Below are 25,924 nucleotides of genomic sequence, written 5' to 3' on the forward strand. Positions count from 1 at the left end.
TGAATTGTTTACTGTAGGCTGGGAGTAGGCTTTATTTTCTGCAAAGGAGATTAGTAACAGTGAATTATGCATATCTTATTTTCTGGATTATCTCAGGCAGTCAGAGATACTATCTCACTGGATAATCTCTTTTAAAGTTGTTCAGTTTATTCTGACTGTAAATATAGCCATTGTTGCTTGTTTATCTTTTCTCGAAGTCCAATTTGGTCTGTGCTACTTTTGGAAGGAGTGTGTTATTGCACTTTAACCATGATTACTCAAGTTGAAATATTTATAGCCAGTGATCTTTGCTTCATGGGCACAGTAATGAGAGGAGGGTGGATGAAAGCTACTGTAGCGTACTAGCCATTTTGTCACTCTGTGTGTACGCGTGTGTGCATATATGCGTGTGTCCCTGCATGCAAATATGAATGGGTGGCCTGTCTTGTCCAGTGGTGCGTTTAACCAGACACAGACCTTTGCTTCAGCCAAATCAGGCCCAACGCAGACAGTGTGCATCCATGCCATTTTCAAGCTGCTCCAATTATATCTGCCGACCGTCCACATATTGGCCAAATTTACAATAATAGCATATCTATTTCCATTCTAATGGCTGACATTGCTTGGCTTATCCATGCATGTATGTCGGTGGTCTTTTATGCTTCATGGTTTAGTCTGTTCCCAGCCATGTGCAATGTTCCTTACCCTGTCTTGACCTTGCATGAAGCCAGTGTGTGTGTGTGTGTGTGTGTGTGTGTGTGTGTGTATCTGTGTGTATATGTGCATGCATTAATATCTCTGTGAATGAGCATGTGCATTTGTGCAGTGTGACCCCTGATGTACAAAGCTTGTGCATCTGTACTACAGTATATGGGCCTGTTATTTCAAATCTGTGTTTGAGTGTGTGAACCCAGTGTGTGTGTGTGTGTGTGTGTGTGTCTGTGGTATGAACCCAGTGCTCAGCAAGCAGGCCTTGAGCCCGGGCCAGCTCTGACAGACAGACAGGGTGGTGGTGGTGGTGGGGGGCGGAGTGGAGTGGAGTGGAGGGATTGACCCTCTATAGCTTAGAGAGCCTCTGCACAGTACACACTCGTCTCCCCCCTCCTCCCCATCTCCCCACAACCCTCCCCTCCCTCCCCCCACTCCCTGCTGCCTAGCCCCAAGCGCCCGCAGGCACTGGAGATGCACGCATGCGTTGCCTCACACTGTGTGAGGCTTTGTCTGTTTGTGAGCATGGATGTATGTGTGTGTGTTAGCATGTAGATGAGTATGTGTGTGTGTGTGTGTGTGTGTGTGTGTGTGTGTGTGTGTGTGTGTGTGTGTGTGTGTGTGTGTGTGTGTGTGTGTGTGTGGATGAGGATCTGTGGACAAAAGAAGCAACCATGTCTACCTCTGCTCTCACTTGGCAATAATCATTGATGCTCCTTTCTGCTCTATCTTTGCTAGTGTGTCTGCTAAATTGTCATGTTGAGACTCCCTTTTGTTTTGAAATGTACAGAAAGATCTGTGTCAAATGGTATTGAGGACAATATCAGTGCAACAATATAAATTTGATGGATTGGAAATGAAAATTTGTCAAAAATCTGTGCATTGTGGTCCAGTTTAATATACTGCAGCTGGTTGATAAAGTTTTCATGAGCAAACAAGCGATTTCTGTTAGGATTCTGATTCAGAGTGCTGCTATATTAGCACCATCATATGTTATGCTCCAGCATAGACCTCAAAATCTGTAGCCATTCATTAATGAAAAGCATCATGGACACAACTAGCTCTCATCAATTGGTATGTTTTGAGTTGGCTAACCGGCTCTGACAGGTTTGTGTGAGACGAGCCTGGCCTTTCTTAATATGCTGCAGAGATGTGGTAGGGTATTCCACCAACAACTCCACAACTTCCACAACCAAAACTGTTCAAAATACTTATCTCAATTAGTCCGATTTGGTTCATCTTTGGCACAACATAAAACATGTAATTACAGGAGATGACTTGGTGCCTCATTAAACATTTCAAAGGATCAGTGTGTCCAAAATACTCAAGAAGCTCTACTTAAAGGACAATTTTGTAAATTTTCAACCAGCTTTGAGTCATTGCAGTGCTGGGTGGCACGTTTTTATCAGTCAGCAGCTTTTTGGTGGCAAATGAGTGGCAAGCACCTGGTTGAAATCAGCAAAGTTCTATAAATTATACAATCCAATAAAGCAGAGTCCATATATCTTTTCCTTTGTTAATTTTCAAGATGGCACTAACTCAAGCACCAGCTACATCCCCATGCCCAAACCCCACCTTACTTCACTCCTTTTCTCTAAATCTAGCCTCCTCCAGGTATCAGTATTCTTCTGGTCCTCAGCTCTCTCCCCACTACACCAATAAATCTGTCCTTAGCCACAGCACAAGCTCCATATCCTGCTCCGTTCAGCGGCCCTTTCTAAATGCCAGAAGCAGCCATAGCCCGATTCCAAGTACTAGGTCCAGAACCAGCACCATCCTGAGTTTTCCTCCCAAAGCTAAACCTACAGTATATCCCCCACTCTACAGAGCGCCAATCTCTCCCCTAGTCTCAGTCCCAACCGTAGTCCCAGCCACAGCCGGGGCTTCCATGTGCGACTGACACATAAATAACCAAGCCTGTCCGCCACCCAGGCAAATTCAAATGCACCTGTCAAAGTGATGAAGCACCCGCCCGCAGGGAAGCATTGTTTACATTTTCACTCCACTCTTCGCAAAAGTGAGATTCTAATTATTTTCCCACTGTAAATTAAAGCCAAGTGGGACAGAACTAGAAACCAAAATGATCATGGCAGTGGCAAGAGAAAACCCGGATCCCCTCTATGTATGAAGTGCGTGAAGGTTGGGAAGCTGAAGCAAGTGTGCGGATGGTAGGAAGAGGGAAGGTCAGCAGCTTTTGTCTTCAACAGGGGAGATAGCGAGAGACAGAGGGGGAGAAAAGGGAGGTATGGTATTCACACAGGCTGTGCAGCAAGTCTGTTGTGCTCATTACAGACAGGGTCTAGAGAACTTCAACCAACTGGAATATATTATGCCCTCACATTTCATACATAATAATGTGCCAAAAATGTGCTGCATTATTTTTCATACCAATGGACACAGAGAGAAAGAAAGACAGAGAGAGAGAGGTAGAACGACGGAGAGAGAGAAAGGAACGATTTAATTAGTCCATGGGAACATGCAAATGGAAGGTAAAATTAGACAGAGGAAGGGAGACCTGGGGAAGAGAGAGTGCATGAATGGTAATGATGGCTATCTAGTTTGGATCAATCATTAAAGGATCAGGGGGACTGACAGGCCTGTTCGTGCCCACGCCTTAGGCTCCTGTCCTGGACAGTCGCCAGCCCGGCTCAGTCTGCCTGACCATGGAGACTTCTCCTTCTCTCCTCTCTTTGGTTCAGTCACACACATGCGCGAGCACGCACACGTACATATAGTGTGTAGTCATATATTATACACAAATGCGTTCAACACAGATTTACACTCACATTCCCGATAAAAAAAACTAGTATTCAATGCTTATGGATAACTCACTCTGGGGCCTTGTTAGTTTTTGGTTATTAATCAAAGATGCATCCCTCCTTCTAGTTGTGTTTTCACAATGGTGGATTAGGGCATGCATTTTGGAAGAAAATCTTGGTTTGACAAAGATATAGCCTCTGGGGGAAATGGTCAATATTTCTGGTGTTTCGGTATATCCAGATAACAGATATCCGGTCAAGACTTCCTCTTCTGTTTGCCGATCACTGTTAACAGTTTGGTTAGCAACTTCATCTATACCTTGGGCTTCAGGCCAGATATCTTCATATGAAAACCTAAATCTTGTCAGAAGAATGCTCATGGTTCTTGAGATTGCATTTGGTCCAAAGCGTTCCACCTCTTCTGCTCCACACCTGAAACCTTTTACCTGCATTTAACTCAAACAGCATTAGTCATTGCTCCTTGGAATACAAATGGAAACCAAAATGCTTCAAAAAGCAAAATCCTGGTCTACAAATTCTGCATTCATATGCAATCTGTTTATAGAGATGTTGCATGAGTTGACTAAGGGGGACTTCAGATTTGCTCTGTCGTCATGTGATTGGTTTCCATTTTGACGCTGTGTTTAGATTATCAGTTGAAAATGGCAAAGTTTTCTGAGTGGGCTCATGGGGTCAAGTCTGAGAACTGTTTTGGTTGTCAGCAGGAACATGCCAAACAGTGGAAATGTCCTTTTTTTAATAATGGTCAACTCTAGACACTGTTTATGTCCGACATGTCACAAAATGGAGGAAAATGTCAGACACTGATATTTGTGACAGTCAAGGACGCATGAGACAAGAACATAAAAATACACTGTACCTTCCCCAGACATAGCTTTTGCTACACCAGTCTGTCACCCAGTGGAAAATTACTATTTAATTCCCAGAAAACTGCCTGCCCTCAATTTTAGCTGTTAGTTGCAAGTTTAAACCCTAATTTAGGTTTGAATATGGGTCACTTTTTATATATATATATAACACAAAAGAATATCCTTTTTAGAATGTAGTGCATTTATCCTTTTATCTCCCAGGCAGTGATGCCTATTTTTTGGCCTCAAACTAACACAACAGCAAAGGAATTCCAAATCCATCTCTTGACAGACTTTATATTTGCACACACTTGAATAAACATGATTGACAGGTCAGTCGAATTTTATTACAAGTCACAGTGCATTTTTAAAAAGAAAAGCTTTCCACAGGCGCCTGTATTTAAGTACTGATTGCTTTTATTCGGCATTCATATGTGGTATGGTATGATTCGATTGGTGTGAAATCGCATCTTCTCCCAGAAAGACAGACAGACTATATTTGTGAACCATGGAGCCATGTCTGCAGCTGTGCCATCCCCACTTCCTGTGCCCCTGTCCCTCCCTCCCATTCTCTATGTGCATTTGCGGTAATGTCTACAAATCCTGAAATTTATGTCCCTGCTGGAAAACATGGTTTGCCGTTTATAGTCCTCCGCTAAAAGAAATAAGGCCCGTCTCTCCTGATGCAAGTCAAGGGACTGATGCAGACTCTATCAGATTTCTAAATACAGACCCCAACAATAAATCCCGGCTTGATTGGGTTTGAATTGGGTTAGCTCACTTGAATGCTATCTGCTTAACCCACAGCTGGCCTGTCTGCTCCATGCAGGCATTGAACCTAAATCAGTCACTTAGTGCTATCAAATGGAACAATGGTGGAGTGGAGAGAGCACTCAAGCTAGGGCTAGAAGCCAGGCTAGCACCATAACGCAACACAACAGACCAGAACAGAGTAGTGTAGAGCAGACAGGCCCTCTAATGCTCTTTCCTTTTTGTGTCTCAGCAATGATGCATCCTGAGAGCCATGGTGCATTGCATGAAATGGCATCACCCAAACCGAACACACAAACACCTTTTCAAGCTTTTGTCTAGTCTTGTCAACTGGATTTCACGTTCTAATTAGCGTAGGATGGTGGCATGGCTAACATCAAAAAAATCTATTTTCATGCAAGCCAAAATACATACACATGCACACCACACAGGGGAATTCAAGCAGGTGTGTTTAACCAAAGTGACTGAGAGTACAGAGGCTGAATCCACCGTGTTTCTATCACCACTGTACAGCTTGGTTTATGAAATCCTGGACTCGGGCCTTAACCGGGTCATAGGCACACTTTCTGTGACTAGCACAGCGGGAGAGGATGTTTTCTTACTCCGCTCATTCCACATTCGTGACTTCAAATGTTTGTGATTTCTTACTGTATCATGCTCAGCACTAGCTTACAGGAAGAGACCTCTGCACACTCCCACTTGTGTTTCCCCAAAAAGACGAAGAAAAAAAAAGGCAGCAAATCAACATACACACACACTATCCAAACAGACTGATTGCTGCCTAGCAGAGGTGCTGATTACTTAAGGAATTCAGGTAATCAGTTTCCCCCAGTGTGGGCCGAGGCCAAGCTGGAGGCAAGACGCAGTTGAGGCGATTTCACTAATGAGCGTCTTAATTAGCGTTGAAGAGATGCATCCCCGCGTCCCCACCTCCCCTCTACACACATGCACACACACACCTTCTTTAAATGTTCTGAGCTGGTCTTCTTTCTCTCTGCACTCATGACTCTTTGACATTTTGACAATGAGGTCCTTTCTACTCATGGGGGCTGTCTGGTTTGCAGTTTATGCAATGTCTCTAATTACAAGAGGGGTAATGGCTCCCACTGTTTTCTCGGTGAAGTGCCTAGAGTTGTGTTTGGCTAACCGTTTATAAGTGTGGGGTGACAGCGATACACCGCCAAATTAAACCTCTCCTTCAGCTTGACCCTGCCACTCATGGCCTGCTGAATGAGTTTGCCTTTTTCCTTTTTCTGTATTTTTAGACGAATCATAATTACGCAGCCAATTAGGGGGTCACCTTGAGTTTTAGAAACTACTTGGAAAACTTCCTCCTCTATTACTTTAACTGAGTGTGTGGCTTAGGGTGGCTTGGTGTGTGTATGCATGAGGTTTTCACTGAACCATGGTGTTTTTCAGTGTCCATTATGGCCCAGATGGTTCCTTATAGCACATGCATGTACACATACAAACCCACATACATACCATTATCTGTACCAGGCTATAAACATGCTTATTTCTGATATAAAGCTGAAAATTTTAAAATTGGAGTCTATAGGGATTGACTGCATTTTGGAGCCAGCCTCAAGTGGCCAGTTGAGGAATTGCAATCTGCATTAGTGTCACTTTTCACCCCTGGAGGTTGCTGCTTGGTTATGTTAATTATGTATGCAAGTTAACTCGCCCAACAAACTTAACTTATGTCATGTAGTACATACTGTAACATACTTACGTCATATAAGTAGTGTAGCTTACATACACAACTTGCTTTCAACTTTCAACCCAAACAAAAATGATCTTTTCCTAACCCAAACCAAGTACTTTTGCCTTAACGCATTGATTCCCCAAATTTTTACTTTTTTTACTTGGCCCCCCAGTTTGCTGTAGATTCATAATCTGATTTAGGTTTACCTTGCAGGCCTTGTGCACATTTTACTAGCATTGCAGAACAATTAATTTTGCTTGCCATAATTATCACATCCTAAAACAGGAGATCGGGGCCAGCCTTTCTCTTGTAGTCTGGACTTTGAATTTCAGATTTTTGTCATATTTTCATCATATATATATATATATATAGTTGGTGTATACATATTTACTACTTTGTCTTTATGTTAATGTAATGTATAAGATCTACCATGTGATCAGCACACATTCCAGCCTTCACCAGCAGACACTATCACATGGGGAGAGAGCTTCCATGATCTTCACACATGGATGACTTCAAGTTACATGACCTATATAACATGTTACACGCTCCGCTTGCTCCCCTGTGTCTCACCCTAATACAGAAGGGCAGCGCATTACAGGTGTGTACGCCCCCAATACACACACACACACAAACACACAAAGAGTCATAAACAAGCCTGCCACCAGGATTATACATATGTATGCATGATCACAAACACAACCTGTCTCTTTACCTGCCACAGATCAGGCCCCATAGGACTCATGCACTGCTAGGAATTAGTGTGCTGATGTACTGTAAGCCAGTGGTGCTTATCAGGTGGATGCAGTTGTATGTAATTAAAATGAGCATCTCAGCAGTTTACAAGGTAAGGTTCAGGCTGATTTTAATATGCTGTAAATGGGTTTTTGATATTGGGTTGTCTCTATGAAGTAAAGTTACTGACACTTATTTTTGTGTTGGATTTTTTCCCATGTGCAAACTGTATATCACCCACATTCCTCTATACTTACCTTATCCCCATCCCTCGCTTCATATTTGTATCTGATTAGGTGGTGGTCTATGACTATATCTGGACAGTGGAGGACCCCTTGGCAGGGTCTGCAGCCCCAGGTGACCCCCCAAGGGATGGTGCATCCCTACCAGAGGGCGAGACCAGCACCCATGTGGCAATTTACACCCTTTACCTGAGTGGACTGAAACAAAGATACCGACACTTCCTCCGACAGCCGGATGGGGCCATCATTGAGGTGGGATATCAACATATTATAGTCAAAACATTTTGACAATAAACTTATCAACAGGATGTGTATGAAACAAAAGTTTTGCTGGACAATTTTCAGCGTCAAATATATCTGATAATATTACAAGTGGGATTAAATGTGACATTCTGCAGTATCAAAGGGTACTTTCCCAAGCCTGTAAATCTGTTTTAACAATTAAAAGTTAGTAATGAACTGTTGTATAAAAAAAGGAGTTTGTAACTGATTAATAGGTGTTTAATAGGTGTATCAAAAATGTGATAGTTATTTGTACCTTTATTAAGTCATAAATGTTTTGTTGATTATTAGTTCATTTTTAACTCTAAGGCTTATGAATGCCTTGTGACTGACCACAATATAAAGTGATACCAGTAAGTATAGTTACCAAAAACTATGCAGATTTTTAAAGATGATCTAAATCATCGAAATACTACTGTATGTGCAAGGTCGGTCTTTAACTGAAGTTTACATCTTCACATAAAGAGAAATAAACAAAGGAGGACAAAGAACAAATAGGGTAAGAAGAAAAGAGGAGATAAAGGGATGCAGAAACTAGTTGCTTATTTTGCTTTCAGAACAATAAAAGGCAACAGTACAGCTCTGCGGTCTGAAAGGGTGAACTACCATGGCAATATTTTTCCTATGGTAAAACCAGTTTTTAAATTAGTTCTTCTTTTGAAATAGAAAATGACAGCATATACCCTGAGAAAGAAATCATGTGCCATCATGTGAATGTAAGTCTTACTACAACTAAGTCAACAAAACTCACCTTTTCCTTATCTCCTCTGTTTGTGACAAGCATTTACAATCTCTGTGGTATAATAAAAACACCAGCGCCTCATCCTGTTTAACACTGTGTTATGATTTACAATGAAATGTAATTTTTGACAGGGAAAAAAAAGCACACAAATGCCGCCTCACTGTGCCGTGCATTGTAATTATTGCAACTTATATTTAGCTCCTCGTCCTTCAAGCCCCTGCAAGACAGGCAGGTCAGAAACAGACTGATTCACAGATTGTTACCTAATTAAAAGTAGTGCTTTGTGACTCCTGCTGCAGTAGCAAGAAGTCATTCCTTTCCTCAATCATTCTGTCAGTCGCCCAAGAGCAACCTGGATCATCCCAACAAAATTAATATTTTGAAGTTTGAATGTCAGAGGAGTGAGGAAGGCGAGAGGGGCGGGGGGGTGTATGCGCTAACAATTAGCTCTGAGGCTCTTTTGCGTTCTAATGGTTCTCCGTCATAATTTGAGTGATGGTGAGCTTATGTGAGTAAACACACAGCATGGTATATTTATTACTGGTGTCGCACTGTCTGTGTGTGTGTGTGTGTGTGTGTGTGTGTGTGTGTGTGTGTGTGTGTGTGTGTGTGTGTGTGTGTGTGTGTGTGTGTATGTGTGTGTGTGTGCATGTAGCCTCTAGACCTGTGCATAGCAGATGAGACATCTGGGTGGATTGTTCATAGCCAAACAGTACATACTCATTGAGACGGACAAACACAACAGATTTGTGGAAAGAATTATGAAAACATAGATAAAGATGCAGATGACACCACATATTTAATACTAGAACCAGAAGATATGTGCTGTTTTTTACACAATATTATGCAGAGAATGTTGCTTGGCGTGATTTAGTAGTGGTTTTGGACTTAATTATTTTTTTATTATTTTTCTTTTAATGGTCAGCAATTGACTGAAAACGAAGAGTAATGATGTTACTATTTTTTTTGCCTATTTAATCTTTATTTCCTCCGTTTATAGAATTGGCTGAAAATGCAATACAATAATGGATAACAGTGTTAAATATTATTTAATAACGTTTTATTTTTGAGAAAGTAGCTCTCTGGGTACATGTGCAGGGTGGTGAAAAACTAGTGCACGATCCACATAAAAAAGGTCTATTTTCATTCCAGCACAAAAAATGACTATATCGGCCACCATATCGGTTATCAATTAATTTTCCCCTCTAAAATCAGTATCGGTATCGGTCTCATATTGGTCGGGCTCTACTTAGTACACCCATAACACAGACACGCAAAACCTGAGCTCACTGGGAGTAGAATAGTGAATTCCTGCCATTTCTGCTTCTGTGCTGACTCTCCATTCTTTAAACTGTAAAGGCAGTTTCATAGAGGCCACCTTAAGTGAGAGATAGGTGTTACTGTCCTTGGAAAACACACACACACACACACACACACACACAGACTCTATCTTTCTGTTGCTCTCTTTTCTCACACACACTGTGTCCCTTGGGTGTTGCTGTCTGTTCCTCGCAACTTAACAGGCAGGGACCTCCAGTAGCAAAGAGATGCCGATGGCATCCTCTTTCACCCGCTGGTAGTGGGGAGCGATAACACCGACGCGCAGCACCGCCGAGAGAGCACTATGCCATTCCCCTTCGCCTCGCAGCACGGACCCCCACTTTACATATTCAAAACTAATCCTCCCCTGAATATATAGACTGGTTTTATGTATAGAGCAAGATCCAGGAATCACCAAAGGGCATCCCCAGCACTCGGAAGAACACTTGAGCTGATTTTATTAGTGCTTTATATAATTCTGGCAGCGATACACACACACTGCGACAGGGTGCTGTGTACAAACTGGCCTTCAGATGTAAGGTGACAGCTCCTCAGAGAGAAATAACCGCCGTGCAGGCACTTAGACAAAAATTAAATAGATAAAAAATATAGAATGAAATAGAAAAAGGCTTGACTATGAGATGCAGTGACCACACTAATGCAGAGAAGTTCAGGTCTGTTCTTAGATTTATGACATTTTAAAGCAATTTTATGGGTTTTCCTGTACAGGCTTATTACTTTATTCACTTATCCGAATAATAGCATGTTTTATGGTGATGTGGTTGCACTGCTATGTTACTAGACGAAGTATTATGTAGCCTGTTGAGCAATAAAAAATAGTGTAATTTGTTTTACTTTAAGCCAAATAAGCTGAGGTATATTTGACATATTCACACAGGCTTTATTTCAACATATCATTGCTTTTGTTTCAGTATTTAAATTTAGATTTTTTTTCTCTCTATATTAAAATTATTAGTAGTAGCTACAATAAATTTGTAATTTTTCAGATTCTGTTTTGAAATCCCGCTCACAGATGACACTTGAAATAGGATGACAGTGACAGAAAAACATTATTTTGTGTCTTAACGTGACTCCCTTCCCTGTCCCAGTTAGTTAAAAGACTAATCCTACTTAAGAAGTCTGTTTCCATTTACTGAGGAAATATTGACGGATGGCTCATTTCCTTTAAAGAGCTCTGTTTTCTCAGGCAGTGTCCTGGACACCAATGCCCCGGAGGACTTGCTCCTCCCTTAGACTAACATGACCACAGCTCCAGGGGCCAGCTGCTTTACATAATACCCACAAATTTACATCCAAAATGTGTCTAAACGAACACCTTAAAAGGCAAGTCCTGGAAGAAGAGCCCTGAGCTATAGACACTGTTAGACACTGTTTGAATGTAACAGAACAGCGAGGTGTGTCCTGTTTGATTTGCTGAAGACTGAGCAACTGAGTAAGAGTCATGAGAAACTAAATATTTCTGTTGTTTATTCAGTCATTATAAAACCAGCAGTGTTGACTGAAAGTCTTTTTTTCCTTTCTGCGTTGCATCATTAGCAAGAAGTAGAAACGGAGTGCAAGGAGTAAGTTCTGAGTTGTGGCTGCGTAGTAAAAAATATAACGATAATGAAGTCTTTATTGTCTCGCATATTGAATTCTGTTTAAAGAAAGTTAATATTAATGATCCATCATATGCTCTCGTTCAGCGTGTTGCCCAAGGCAGGTGTTTGTAATATTGACCATGTTGAAGGAATCTTCTCGCTGAATCACAACAATACAAAAAGTTAAAGCTACGTTCCCATCAGTGTGCTCCAATAAAAGACATTAAAGGTAAAGTGAGGTGTAGCTTTCAAACACTCATTACCTATAAACAGATGTTCCCCAGCTGCCAACTCGCAAAATGCACTGCTGACAACAACTGTTAGGGCCGAAATTATGCAGGGAAATGCATCTATATAACCTAGGACCTTCAGAGAAGGCCTCATAACCACTCTGTCTGAGGAAACAAGATGGCTGATGAAGAAATTAATGCAGGCAAAGTCATTATCTTCCCTCCTAAAACCACAGTGGGTTTATGTCCCCCTGTGTCGTTTTTTCTCCGGGGCTAGCATTTAAGTGTCGATGGACTTATAAAAAGATAGGACAAGCCAACTGTGCCCCTTTTGTCTCCTTTCCTCCATATGGGAGGCAGCAGCATATGCAAGAACTGGCTCAGCTTCTGTAAAACTTCCATTAAAGATGCACAACTAAGGCTCTGCCAGCTTGAATATTACCTCTCTCCGCAAATTATTTATGGCTCGGAAAAAACGCTGATGATGAGCATCTCCAGCGACTTGTATAAATAAAAACACTTTTCTCTGCAATTTCAGCTGAGCTTTTTTTCTCTCCCTTTTTGGGGGGATGTGCTTAACCATTTGTAGAAACAAAAGGTATGCAGTTTATTCACATAGAGGGGTTTTAACTGTATTGCATTTAATTATCTTAACCTCAGCAGGGAGGGCCGTGCTTTATTATGCATGCTTTGTATAATTACAAGAGGATATCCCCTTATAGTTTGTAGATTTTTATAATAACGGCGACAGAGCTGATAAATATGATGATAATAATGACGGATGATGATGATCAGAGAATGTAAGAAATGGAAAAAGAGTGCAGAGAATTTCTCTTCCACCGGGGACACCTCATCATCATGATATGCCATCAAATCTCTCATTAACAAGGACCCTTTGTCTTGGCTTTGCATGACTCAGCCCACTGTCCGTCTGACTCTTCGCCGGACCAATATTGACCTAATTTAGCTTTCCGAGAATATGAAGAAGTTAACCTTTGGAAAAAACACCTTGCAGCAACATTAATTGACAAACCGCATCAATTCTCCCTCCTACCCCTCTTTTGTAATTACTCTGCCGCACGTTTGATTGCCGCTGCGGAGCTGAGGACCCACGCTTCATTTGCCGTGAGGTCATCGGCAGCCCTCAGAAATATGAATATGATTTATACAGGAAGTGAGTGTGCTCTGTATTCTGCGTGTGTGTGTGTGTGCTGTCTTTTTGTGGTGTGTGTGGCTACGAGACACAGAGAAGGAGAGAGAGAGAGGGGGGAATGTCCTTGGCTTCATACTGTATGTTGCATGAGGAGATTAATGCCTCCCTGGCAGCCATATCTGCTTAGCAGGAGGACTTCTCCAAAGTACACCGCATGTAATTATCTGGCAAGTTTATACTAGTTTTAGATAAAGAAGCACTCTGTGGCACATTTTTCAAGTTTGCTCAATTGCTGCTCTATCTGTGTAATTTGCAACTTTAGAAAAGTGCCAGCCTACCTTTTTGACAACTCTTCTTATGCTGTTATGAAATATAGAGCTGAAGATGTGTGGAAAGAATGCAGAAACAATTTTAACTTAACCCATCATTGTATTAAATTTCTAGTCGTTATTTATGTATCACAATCTACTGTATGTGTTTTCTTCAGCTATTTATAGCAGTGCTGTCAAAGTTAACATGATAATAACATGCTGACACAAATCTGATATGAAGCCGCTAAATGCTCTGACGCATTAACACAGGTTGTGTTATGATCACACTTTGGCCAAAGTCTGATGACATCTATTAAGCAATGGATAAAGAAAAAGGCATTAAATGACAAGTTCTGTTTCTGTTGATGTAAGTTAAATATCTAGCATGTGGTGCTGCCTAAAATTGTGGAGGCTTTCCTCACAAACACTTTGAATGATTTCCTATGACATGTAACATGCTGGAATTCATAGGTATACCATGAAATCTTGAGCAATGGCAAAGAAACGTGATCTTTAAAGCCACGTAGGTCATCTATCAGGTGGGTGGGAAATACAGTGGATGGGTTAAATCTCTGTCCCTCAACCAGGATAGCGGTGTTCATGTCTTATTGGAAGCTATGTCAGGAAGTAGTGTTTTTTAAGCCTATACTGTTCTTTTTTTTCCAACCTTAAGAAAGAGGTTTTGGTGCCTAATTGTAACTGTTTTATAGCATGTGCAATGTGCTGAAAACAGCGTTTGTCACAAGTCACATTTCATTGGGGGCCATCAACTACATTTGTCCTTGAAGGGCTGAAATTTTTCTAAGCAGACACTGTCGGTACCAGACTTTAAAATAAAGAAAATATAATGTTCTTATGCCTAGTTACCCTAATATTGTTTGATATTTTCACTTTCCTACTAAATTCATGCTATTTTTATTTGCATGTGTCAGTGTCAACAGACTCCTAATAAATATGGGAAATATGGGAAATACATAATGATAACTAGGTACATGCTCTCAGACTTCTGCCAAGCAGGCAGACTGTGAAATGGCATTTTAAATATGCTAAATACCAGAACACATTTTCTATTATTCTGTGGACCGGGCTGAAAGATTTGGTGGGCCGTATGTTATCTTATCACTGACAACCTACGAATAGTGCTGTAAAAGTTTTTGTAGTAAATCCTACAAACTCCTGTCCTGCGACACTTACAAACTGCTTTCCAGAGCCACCACCACATTGTAGACACACCAATAATAGAAAAGACCAGAAAGCAACAATAACAGAGGAGCTGAGACGGACTATGATGGTTGCACTACTGGACTTCACCCAGCAGTCGCAGTTACCTCAGGGTGACAGAAAATGATTTAGACCAGGAGTGGAAATAGTGGTTACTTGACGTTACTCCAGTTCTATGAATACATGCATAGCCCTCTAACTGCTGTGTTGATTTCCATGATAAATCTACATACATAAAGCATAATTGTCCTCTCCCATGTTGATAAATACTTGACAAATCTCCCTTTAATGTGTTTTAATTTTGAAAAGAAAAATGTGTGAATAATTTGCGATTAACTATAGATAAATATTAAATAATGAAATAATTGCCAGCCCTAATTAAAAGTACAAGTGTTTTAAGTTTTTAGACAAATTTACAAGCTTTCATTTCATCACGGCTTCAACCAGTGAGATTTAAGTTGTATTTCATATCACTGTACATACCTAAGTAGGCCAACCCAGAGTTGTGAGAGCTGTTTCCCCTCTGGGACTGGAGGTAGTGTGTCATATAAAGTCTCCATTTCTGCTTCTCCTCCAAGTTCACTCTAAGCACCAGGACAGAGGTAGAGACTATGCATGACAACACTACTCACAGGCCTCGAGGAAAATAGCAGTTCTCCTGCCAATCTCAGTCACTGTCATCCAAGTTCAACCTGTACTTTGAGATGCTTGATGCATATGGACCCCTGGGGTCTCCTGAAACAGTTGTTCATTTATTGTTAAGTTTCCGGTCATGTTGCCTTGCTGACTCTCACACACGTTATGTTTTTTCTGAAGGTGATTGGTGACATGGAAGGGGTGGACAATGCGACCAGGATGGTGCCCTGCCCGGGTCGGGGCTCTGCCAATCAGGGAGACCACAAGGATGCTGTGAGCGATCTGCATCAGCTACGGAAACGGAAGAGACTATTTGGGCGTGAGTGTTACATTTGAGAGCACACTCGGGAGTCCTCGTCACCTCGTCTCGCACGCATGTGACACTCTTGCCTGTGCAAACCTTGTTTTTCCCTAGCTGGTGTTTGTTTAGCAGCATTTACACAGTTTTGATCTGGTGTTTCGTTTCCTCAGGGTCTCATCGTGTTGAGCCAGTAGGAGGAAGTGGGTGTGGCTCCAGTTTTGCCCTGCAAGACCTCAACCAATGATAGCAAAGCAAAGAGGGAGATAGTTGGAGCCGAAACTAATGTAAGTCACCTTATCAACTGTCTGTTTGACTTGAAGTCACGACAGTATTCAGCAGAAGTTTTTTATGTTCCTTAAATACTTGAATAATTTTGGGCTGATGTGGAGTTAGTTCAGTTATAAAAGGTGGAAGTTTTCTCAATACTAATAGTTCAGCCACATTAAAAATGTGTGTTGAGCTAAAACCATGATGTAAAATATCCCATTAATCATTTTGAGTAACTTTTTGTCAGTGGGAAAAAAATGCTTGTGTGTACTGTATACTTGTAGTACATCCTGGGTACTGTACCTTTAAAAATATGACAGAAAAACTGTAGGGTGTGCTGACTGCATTCTACTGTGGGTCATACATTCACTATGGATCAGCACTGCATAAAACCATACTTAAAATCATCTAAACTATCCCTCTAATATTGTCAAAAAAGTAAATGACAGAAGTTTGACTCATCAGCAACCAACAGCATTGTAGATTATATTGGTGTTACATCCCTTTGCAGGTAAACATATTAGAATATGTGAACTACTATGTATTTGTCACCCAATAAACAATGTTAAGCAACACTTCTAATGAATGCAAGTTGTTAGGTGTTCAGCACTGCTTCAACACAATGAAAAATGAAGATTCTGAAAGTCACTAATCAGAACACGAGTGATAAAATATCAATATTGGCCTCACATTAAGCAGGATAATATTCAGGCCAGCTTGATTTGTATTGAATATGTGTCTGCTAGCCGGTGCTCAGTGTAATGAAGTGGCTCACAAATCAGGCCATAATGGCTGCCTACTTACACATATTGCTTAATTAAAGGTTGTGAGCTTATTAGCATGTGTCTCTGGCACAGGGCGCGGGGAGATGGGAATCGGGACTGATGTCGTTGAGGGCCAGGCTTTAAAGGTTTTATAGATAGCTAACCTATCATACTAAAGCCATAGCCCCCCTAAAATCGGATCTTAATAACCTGTCATTTTCATTGATGATGATTTTCCTTTATGGGCAGCCATTACAGATCAAGTTCTGGGTCTTGTTGGATGGCGATAGCGGCCATTCAGGCTCGTCATTATCAGGAACACACCTTACTTTGGCCTTGAAGTTGCTCCTCACCTCCATGTTTAAACCATCAGAGTCATGGCCCGGGGGGCGTGGTGCACAGTGCATATGGACACACACACATTCTCTCTCACACACACCTAACACCTCTGTTTCTGATCCTTGGAGATCTGATAGAGACATGGGCCTAAAAGATGTTTAAAATTTTACATGACATTTTTAGATTCATCAGTCGATCTATTGATATTGGCCTATCATAGACATTTATGTTTTCCGATATGCACCTATCGGAAAACTTTTATAATGCAAAATGGTGATTTAAGACAGGTGTTAGCTCTTTTTATTTATATTTAATTTAATTTGCTTGATCAGCAATTGACTCATACAGAACATAGTACTGATATTTATGAAACTATTTATTTTATTTTCATTTATTCTGTATCCTAATGGTCAGCAACTGACTTGTGTTTATTGCGCTGTTTATTTTATTTTATTTATTATTTTTTTCCCTCAGTTTTAATTTCTATACAATATATTGACAATATGTTGTTATTCATGTAATGTCAAATATTCTTTAATAAATGTATGTGTATAAGAGTACCTTTGGTGTAAAATTGCTGCATAATGCATTAAAATAAAAAATGTCATCCCAGCTGAAAGAAAAATCACTATTTTCCTCACAATGCTGGTAATTGGGAAATTTTTCCCCTCTAAAATGATCAGTCTCAAAAATCCCGTATAATTGAGGCACTATTAGAAAACAAGGAAATGCACGAAAGTACAATCCTACAAGGATTGTATTGATTGTTTATCTTCACTGTGTGAAAATGACATTTTGTTTAATTTGGTGTATTTTCAGCACTGGCAGGATGTGTTAGACTGGCGTGTTGCATCCTGTCCTTCTGTCTGCCTTTGACACTAGCCAGAACCTATAGAGCTAATGCGCTCCAATTAGAGATCACTCCATTAACAGTGACAGTGCTACACCCCCCAATTCAATCAGCCCCCTAATGAACATTAAGCAGAGACGCTGCTTCTCAGAGATGACAGGAAGCTCTTCTCTCTCTCCATTTGTCCTACTTTACTACCTCTCTCTCTACTCTATCTACATTTTTCCTATCATTCTACCCAACACTCCTGTTCTTTTCACTTTCCCTCAATGTCTTTTTTAATACTACATTATATGTTTAACATGGCCTTGCAACCAAAATAAATGCAGCTGCAAAGCGTAAATATTGCTGTTGTCTATGTATCTGTTTTGATATGATAATACCTTTGTATAAATCTATAATTTTGATGAATGTTTTTTTCTCTACCGTCCTGCTTTTCTCTCATGTGATGTTTTCACCAACTTTTCACTTCATCATCATCAAAACAATGCCCTCTGCAATATTTCCACTGGGGGCAGGGGGTGCAGATACAGAGGGGGCAAAGGTATTTCAACGGTTCAAATATTTGATTGTTAATGACAAACACCATTTCACCACAATTTAAATTTCAAATTGATCCCTGGGAGCAATTATTTCTGGGGGAGAGAAACACGCCGCTAGGTCTCTGCTCCACACATTTGCTGATTTAAGTTAAAAGAAAACCTTTTTGCAGAGCTATCATAAGGGAGCTGCAACTTTTTGAAGTGCCTGCATCTGCTTAGAGCGAACCCAACCTGGGGATGTTGCTGAAGAGTGAGAAGAGAGGGGGAAAAATAAAACATAAAAAGAAAAAAATAACACTTTGTCTAATTCTATATTTATGTAGCCCTCAGCTTGAGGTGTTCACATAAAACAGTTTGTATTCAGAAGTGCTGCGGTGATCGTTACGCTGCACGTTGAGATCGGCGACTCTTCGGGCACGGTTGGCGGGTGCAGCTCAGCCTGATTCATTTGAATTAAAGTTACCAACTAAATAAAAGGGATTCAAATTCCCACTTTTGCTGCTTTGTTTTTTTTTTTTTTCTTTTCAAACCTTTTCTGATTGTTTTTTTAAGGCAACCATTTCTTTTGATGAAGAACTTTGTACATTTACTGTCTTTGCATACATTTCGATTTACCCAACTTCATTTATGGCACCTTTCTGTTTGATGTTGAAATGTAATTATGTCTTGGAAGAACTCGGTGTTCTGATGTGTTTTTGATCTGAGAAATCCTACATAATAATATCCATCAGAGAAGTCAGACGACATGCAGCTTAAATGTGTGTACAGTGTGACTTTTCATTCTATAAATGATATTTATTTTTCTGAAAAATGTCATCTTAAATATTAAATCAATTTATAACTTTTTCATTCAACTTCTATCTTTACATACATTGTAATTTATAATTCTCCAAAAAATGATGTAAACTTTAATTTTCGACACTGGGTTGTAAATAAATGTACTTTTTAAAGCTCTCTTCATTATCATATCTTTGATTTTAGTAATTTATACGAAGAAATAACACAAGACATGGCAACACATGGCATGAATTTTAGTCAGCCCCAACTATGTGCAACCTGCAACACCAGTGTAACAGTGGCATTTATGTCACTGTAGTAGAACAATAATATGCAAAACAGATATACATTCCAGACCTCTGTCAGGTTTTCCTGCCCGAGCTGTATTCTTCTCCACTGACCCCGAACATGATTTCCTGGTGCTTAAGCCGTGGAAAAACACACACGGTCGGGGTGTGCGGAGATGTCAACATCGTGCCATATTTCTGTGGCATCTGGATAGATCATGTGCCTCTCTGCACACATATTTATTTATTTTTCCTCTTCCAGAGCAGTGTCAGGGAGGCAGATGTCCTGCTCACAGGAAAAAATAATTTGCGGTGAAAAAAAAGGGGAGGGGAGGTGGAGGGGAAAAATATATGAATATGCAAATCTTGTCACAGTGTGGAACCTTGTAATGAGTGGGAAATGTTGTCGCCATCTTTCATTATGCAGAGGTCATTGCTTAATGCCAGGCAGCTGGGCCCAGCTTCTTCTCTCTGTGCGCCCCCCCTCTCCAACCTCTCCTGTCATCTCACAGCAACTTGAACCAAACTACAGCCTGGCACGAAGCAGCACAGAGGTCACGGACACACACATCCATACACAAAACACCTGCATAATGCTGTGAAAAGAAAACCTTTAGTTTTGTTTATTCTTTTTGTCACTTGACTTAAAGGAAAATCTTACTGGAAAAAATAAAAAAAGGAGTGGTTGTCTTAGCTCTGGTATAATTATGCACATATTGTCACAGAAAGCATGTTACATATTCTGTCTAGGAAAACTGGCTCTGACAAAATATAAATTGAGAAGATAAAAAAGCACATCAATCCACCAGGTAGAACTTGTAAGCATAGTTGTGCAAGTTTTTTCTTTTTTAGTTGAAAGTTCACAGCGATCACATCCTAGTTGTTGTTGTTCCTTTCCTTTTGATCAACCCGTCCGTGTTTTGTAGATTGCTGAGACAGCTCGCTGCTGTTCTGTCTCTTCACAACAGCTTTCCTGAAATTTCCGCTGGCGTCTGCCCGACATTGAGCTATGGGGCTAATCATTAGGTAAACCCGTCTCCCTCTCTCTCATGCACTCTTCAAATAATCCTGGGTTTGAATGCTAAAAATGTAATGAACTTCACGGTTCATTGTGTCTGACATTGCTTAATTAATGGGTGCATTTAAAGTACATAGGGCCCCAGTAATTGATTTATATGCATGATTTGCACATACAGCTGTTGGTTCCTGTAGGAGACTCATCACTCAAAAAGTGGCTGTGCTGATGATAGGCTGGCTAGGTAATATTAGGATGTTCTGTTGGCCAATCCAGCCTTGAGAAAACAACACCAAGACTACTTAAAATTTTAACTTGGGTATTTTCATGTCATATTTCCACATAAAACATTTTTTTAAATGTGGAGATCTATCGTTTCCTGTAGCATAATTGAATAAAATGACCAAATATAGTTACTTTCCTGACACACAGAGCAGTTAAACCCCCTCATACCAGTACAGTGCTGGGCTTGGCTGTCTCTCTGTATCTGTCTATCTGCCTGGTTGCTTTTCACACAGACAGCTTGTGTTACTGCACCAGCCAGCACTGAGCTGAACACAGGTATCACCATCCAGAATGCCAGGGCAGTCTATGGATCTGTGGCTTAAGGTACACATCATGCATTGGGCATATTTCAGATTCCAAATTCAATCTGGCTTGAAAACACATATCCCTCCTCCTGAATGCATGCTCTTTATTTGGTGTATTCATGAAACAGAAGCCCTGTTTCGTTGTTGTTCCTGCATTGTGCAAGGTGCTGGAGAGCCGAACCAGCGGCTCTGTGCTGCTGCAGCTATGCATACATGCATCCAGCCGTACTAAATATTCATTATGTAACCAGAAACAGTGTGTAACATGAAATGATCATGATGCAGGTTGTTTTGGCTGACAAACGTCATTCAGCAGAAGTCTGGGTTATAGTTATCAATAAACTCAATAACCACTCATGTACACTTTTGTATTGATTATTGCTTATGTTGAATGATTCTATAATTAGATGGTGATCATCTGTGTAGAAAGTGGAACTATAGATTAAATCTAAATTGGCAACTTGGGCACTATACAGTGTAGACATAAAGCATGTTTAGTTTCACACACCGAATGGCTTAAGTTGAATATGTTCTATTAGTGGTCATGTTAAAGGGTAAGTTACAGAAGTCCTGAGAGACAAGTGAGAGAAGAAATCTTTGGAGTTTGTTCCAAATTGTTTTCTCTCTTGTTTTTATGATTTAAGAACTGATGAAATAAAAGTCTGTCAGGATCATTTTTCTTAGTTCCTTTGTTTTTTTTTAAATCTCCAAAACAGGTGGGGAAAAAGTTGTGTCTAAATTGTTTGTTGTTGTAATACTCATTTTGGCCACAAGAGGCTGAAGTGCACCACTACCCCATGTTCCAAACAGGACTTTAAACTTTTCATGTTATCTTTCGGATATATTTAAACTTCTCCAGAGACTGTAAACACAAGGTACTTTTAAAGTGTGTTGACAACTTGTGGTGTGTCATTAAGAAATGGAAGAAAACATTGATCATTTTAGTCCTATTTAGAACATGGGATAGTGGTGCACTTCAGCCTCATGTGTCTGAAATAGGTATTGCAAAAACAAACAAGAAGAAATATATATTTCTAAACTAAGCATTTTTCACCCGCCAAACATTTTCTATTCATAAAAAAGTCACTAAAAAAGTCATGAGCACAAGATAGAAAACAATTAAGATCAGATTCAGGAAATCTCAAGAATATTTTTACCCCCGCTTGCCTCTCAGGGCTTCCGTAGTGATTTTACCTCAATCAGAGTTTTTTAGTTTTTTTGCTGAGTTTTCAATGGAATTTTTTCTACCAAAGACTTTTTTCATAAATTAAACTCCACTCACCTCTGTTGTACCGGACTAGCATGGGAAAATGTTGGATATCCCAAAACCTAAGATAATACAAACCACATTGACTGTGTGAAGAGATATGTGTTATTAAATGTCATGAAGAAAATCTGTTTTTTTGTCACATAGGTGTACATACACTTTAAAACACGAATCTTGGCAGTTACATTTTGGACCTAATTATTGTTTGTGAATGCTGAGCCACCACCTTTGCAGTGCAAGTATTTAGCCTTCATTGACCGCGGCCTTTATGCTTAGTCCAGGCATACACGGCATGGTTATAATTATTGTTTTCTGTGGAGATCTGGAGGTCGCTGGCCCCTAACCATTATTTGGTTTTGGACAGACCCTCTGTGGAGCTCAGATCAATCTCTCACCTAGAGAACATTCTAGCATATTTCTATCACCAGCATATTGATTTTTCCATGAGCAGGCCCCCGTTGTGTGTGTGAGGTGTTTTCATGCACGGCACATAGGGGATGCAGCCTGCAGCGTGCGCAAACACACACTCGCATGCTCTGTACATGGCCGACACAAACAAACACACACACACACACACACACACACACACACACACACACACATACACACACACACATGCTTTTTCATTTATTCATTTCTGTAGACACCCATAGGCATTTCTGTGTGTAAAATGCACGCATCGGCATATTTAGTGGCTTTAGATCTCAAACACACACTCTCTCTCTCTCTCTCTCACACACACACACACACACTCCTTGTTAAAGCAGACACCAAGTGAACCATGTCCTCTCTGGGGCCAAGTGTCTCGCTTTCTTTATTACACACACTAATCAATAGTGGCCTGGTGTTGAGGCCTGCCATCTTTCCATCTTTTCTCTGCGGCCTCCTTCTCTCCCTCCTCATCATCCCTCTTTCCCATCATTCATCTCTCCCATTTCTTCCTTCCTATCATTCATCCACCCTTCTGTCCCTCCACCCCTGAACTCCATACATCTATCTATCCATCCATCCATCCATCCATGCATCCATCACCCCCTATCCCTTCACCTAACGGCCCAACCATCACTCCATCCATATGATTGTTTTGGTCCTTGGCATCTCTTTGATTCAGAGAGAAAAGAGAGGGAGAAAGGGGATAAAAGAGGGAGAGAGAGTGTATGTATGTATGTATGTATGTGTGTGTGTGTGTGTGTGTGTGTGTGTGTGTGAGAGAGAGAGAGAGGCAGCGTTATTGTCATCTATAACATGGCTGGACAGGGGAGGGTGATTTGGATTTAAATAATGTATTAGATTTTCAGAGCTACCATCCACAATGCCTCACAACACTATGAAACATAATAACTTAAAGGTACGTGTGTGTGTGTGTGTGTGTGTGTGTGTGTGTGTGTGTGAAGGTGAAAGAGAGAGAGAGAGGCACACTATATGAAATTGCATGTCTTTTAGATGCAAATTGAGTTGCGTGTAAAATGGTTTGATGCAGACTGATCGGGTCAAATTGTATTCCCGCTGTTGTTTAGCAATAAAGAAAAGAGTCTTTTATTGTCCAAGTGTGTTACAAACACACACAAAGTCGGGCCGCGGAGTGGAATTGGAGCTGAGGGCTTTGGCAACGGTGCTTTGAGACAAAAGAGGTGGCCGGGCAGAGCGGGAGGGAGGGAGGGAGAGTGGGGGATAAAAGATTGTGGTGGAATTTGTCTAAAGCCAATAATCATTCTGGTGCAGAAGAGGAGTACTATATCAGAGCGCCAAATCAATATCACATTACTTTGAGTATGGGAGTATATACAAGACTCATCAAATTGATTATTTTTGATGCTACAATGGCAGTTTCATTTGCCAGCGCCTCGACAACAACTACTGTTCAATTACTGGAGCTGTGTGTGAATTGAAAAAAAAAAAAGAAATACAACAAGACAAATGGATATTTATTTGACTAAAATAAAGCCTTGCCTGGAATAGAAATGAGGAATGGTATGTCACAGTCAAGCTCTGGTTAAAAGATGACTTGTTTCATTGGACATTGAAATTTCATGAATATATTTTCCAAGGGCCCCGGAAAAACAGAATTCATCATGAAGTTTGTACAGGCCATAATGTCACAGCGAAGATTAGTCAATTTCCTAATGTATTGTGCATGTAACTGTGGCATTGTTGCGCAAAAAGCCCCCCTGACTTGGTGACAGACTGCGATGGCTTTTGTTATTTTACAAAAGTGTAGTTTTGGCTTCTTTTAAAGGATTTAGAGCCATGTTCAAAGCTGCATACTTTACTTTTTTGATGACAATACATGTATGCTTACACGCATTTTTGTACAATTTCTTGTAATAGATAGAATATTTTTAAGTCATTTCAACAAAGTAATAAAAAAAATAATTAATTCAAAATAAATAAATTAAATTGAATATTTGTTTGGACTAGCTGCACCCTGAAAAGTTTTCCTTAAAGACACTACAAGGAGCTTTTCTGTTTGTCTATTTTGGTGCCCCCTGTGGACAAAAGGGATATTGTTTACATGAGCACCACCACCTCGTGTCGTAAAGATCTTGTTCTGGCTAGCAAGTGCCATTGTTTTGTAGGTGAAAGTGAAATAAAGAAAGCTTACTTTTAATTCTGTTCTTCTTTTTTCAAACACAGATTACTGAAGGATGCATAGCGATGAGCTAATCTATCTATGTGTGGCTATTTACAAACAACATAATGCAAATTAAAATGTTTATATTAATGTAAAACCACGTCTTGCAATGTATTTAAAAAAAAAACCCAGTCATATTAAATTTGAAGGAAGAAGGAAATTCAATTCCAACAATTCTTCCATCTGTTGAATGACTGAAAAAAAAGAAAAGAATTCTCTACAGAAAAATGGCCTTCTGCTAACATACAACTCACTTTTAAACTTTGCCTGGGAAAATGTAATCAGACAGCATGAAGAATAAGTATATAGAAATAGCCAAACTTCTCCTAATGGTCTTGTTTGCTTGTGGAGGTCATATAGAAGCATCAGTATTAGATCTATATACCTTTTTATAACCAGTTAAAAACTCCTTGTAGTTCCTTTAAGTACCATCAGTCCCAACTGTTGCTAAGAACGGCCTCTACCGCTGAACTCCTCCTAATGGCTCTAAGTCTTCAATATGGGGCCATCAGGAGAGACAAGGCGCAGCGGCTCCTTGGATGATTAAAAAGTCATTTCCTTAACTGTCCTCCCAGGATTTGCAAGCTTTTTTTTGTAAGAAAACATTAAATTGCTCCAATCAAGCATAAACGTCTCCTGCTTGTGGTGTAATTTGTACTGCTGTTCGCGTGGTGGGCGCTTATTTGTCATCCTTTTCCTTTGGCGCTTTTCCCAACCGCCTTGATCAACAATTAATGGTTGAAATTGCTTCCTTGTTACTTATGGCTGTGGAGACAGATGCGGCAATGCAAAAAAAAAAAAAAAAAGAAAAAAGGAAAGATAGTTTAATTGAACAACAGAAGTGTGTTAACATTGGTTCAACTTTATTCATACAGTATTGTTCATTTCTACTTGTCCTTTTACTTTTTCTAATAGTTTTGTAGTGCGCTCTAACAGCATGATATATTCAGTTATAATAGAAATACAGCATCACAACAGCAGCAGCTCACTCTTTCTTTCCTGTCCACTCTATTCTATTCCCCTCTACCT

At 40.3% G+C, this 25,924-nt stretch overlaps 1 protein-coding gene across 1 annotated transcript in view; it reads left to right on the forward strand.

The window, feature by feature from the left end:
• Positions 1-18,324, forward strand: part of ofcc1 (orofacial cleft 1 candidate 1) — a 101,817-nt gene extending 83,493 nt beyond the window's left edge. The window contains exons 23-25 of the mRNA XM_059326523.1: positions 7,823-8,020; positions 15,445-15,583; positions 15,736-18,324. Of these exons, the coding sequence (XP_059182506.1) occupies positions 7,823-8,020; positions 15,445-15,583; positions 15,736-15,809 (411 nt within the window). The 3' untranslated portion in view covers positions 15,810-18,324. The remainder of the gene's footprint in view (positions 1-7,822; positions 8,021-15,444; positions 15,584-15,735) is intronic.
• Positions 18,325-25,924: the final 7,600 nt, after the last annotated feature.

This window comes from Centropristis striata, chromosome 23 (genome assembly GCF_030273125.1).
Source record: "Centropristis striata isolate RG_2023a ecotype Rhode Island chromosome 23, C.striata_1.0, whole genome shotgun sequence".
Lineage (NCBI taxonomy): Eukaryota > Metazoa > Chordata > Actinopteri > Perciformes > Serranidae > Centropristis > Centropristis striata.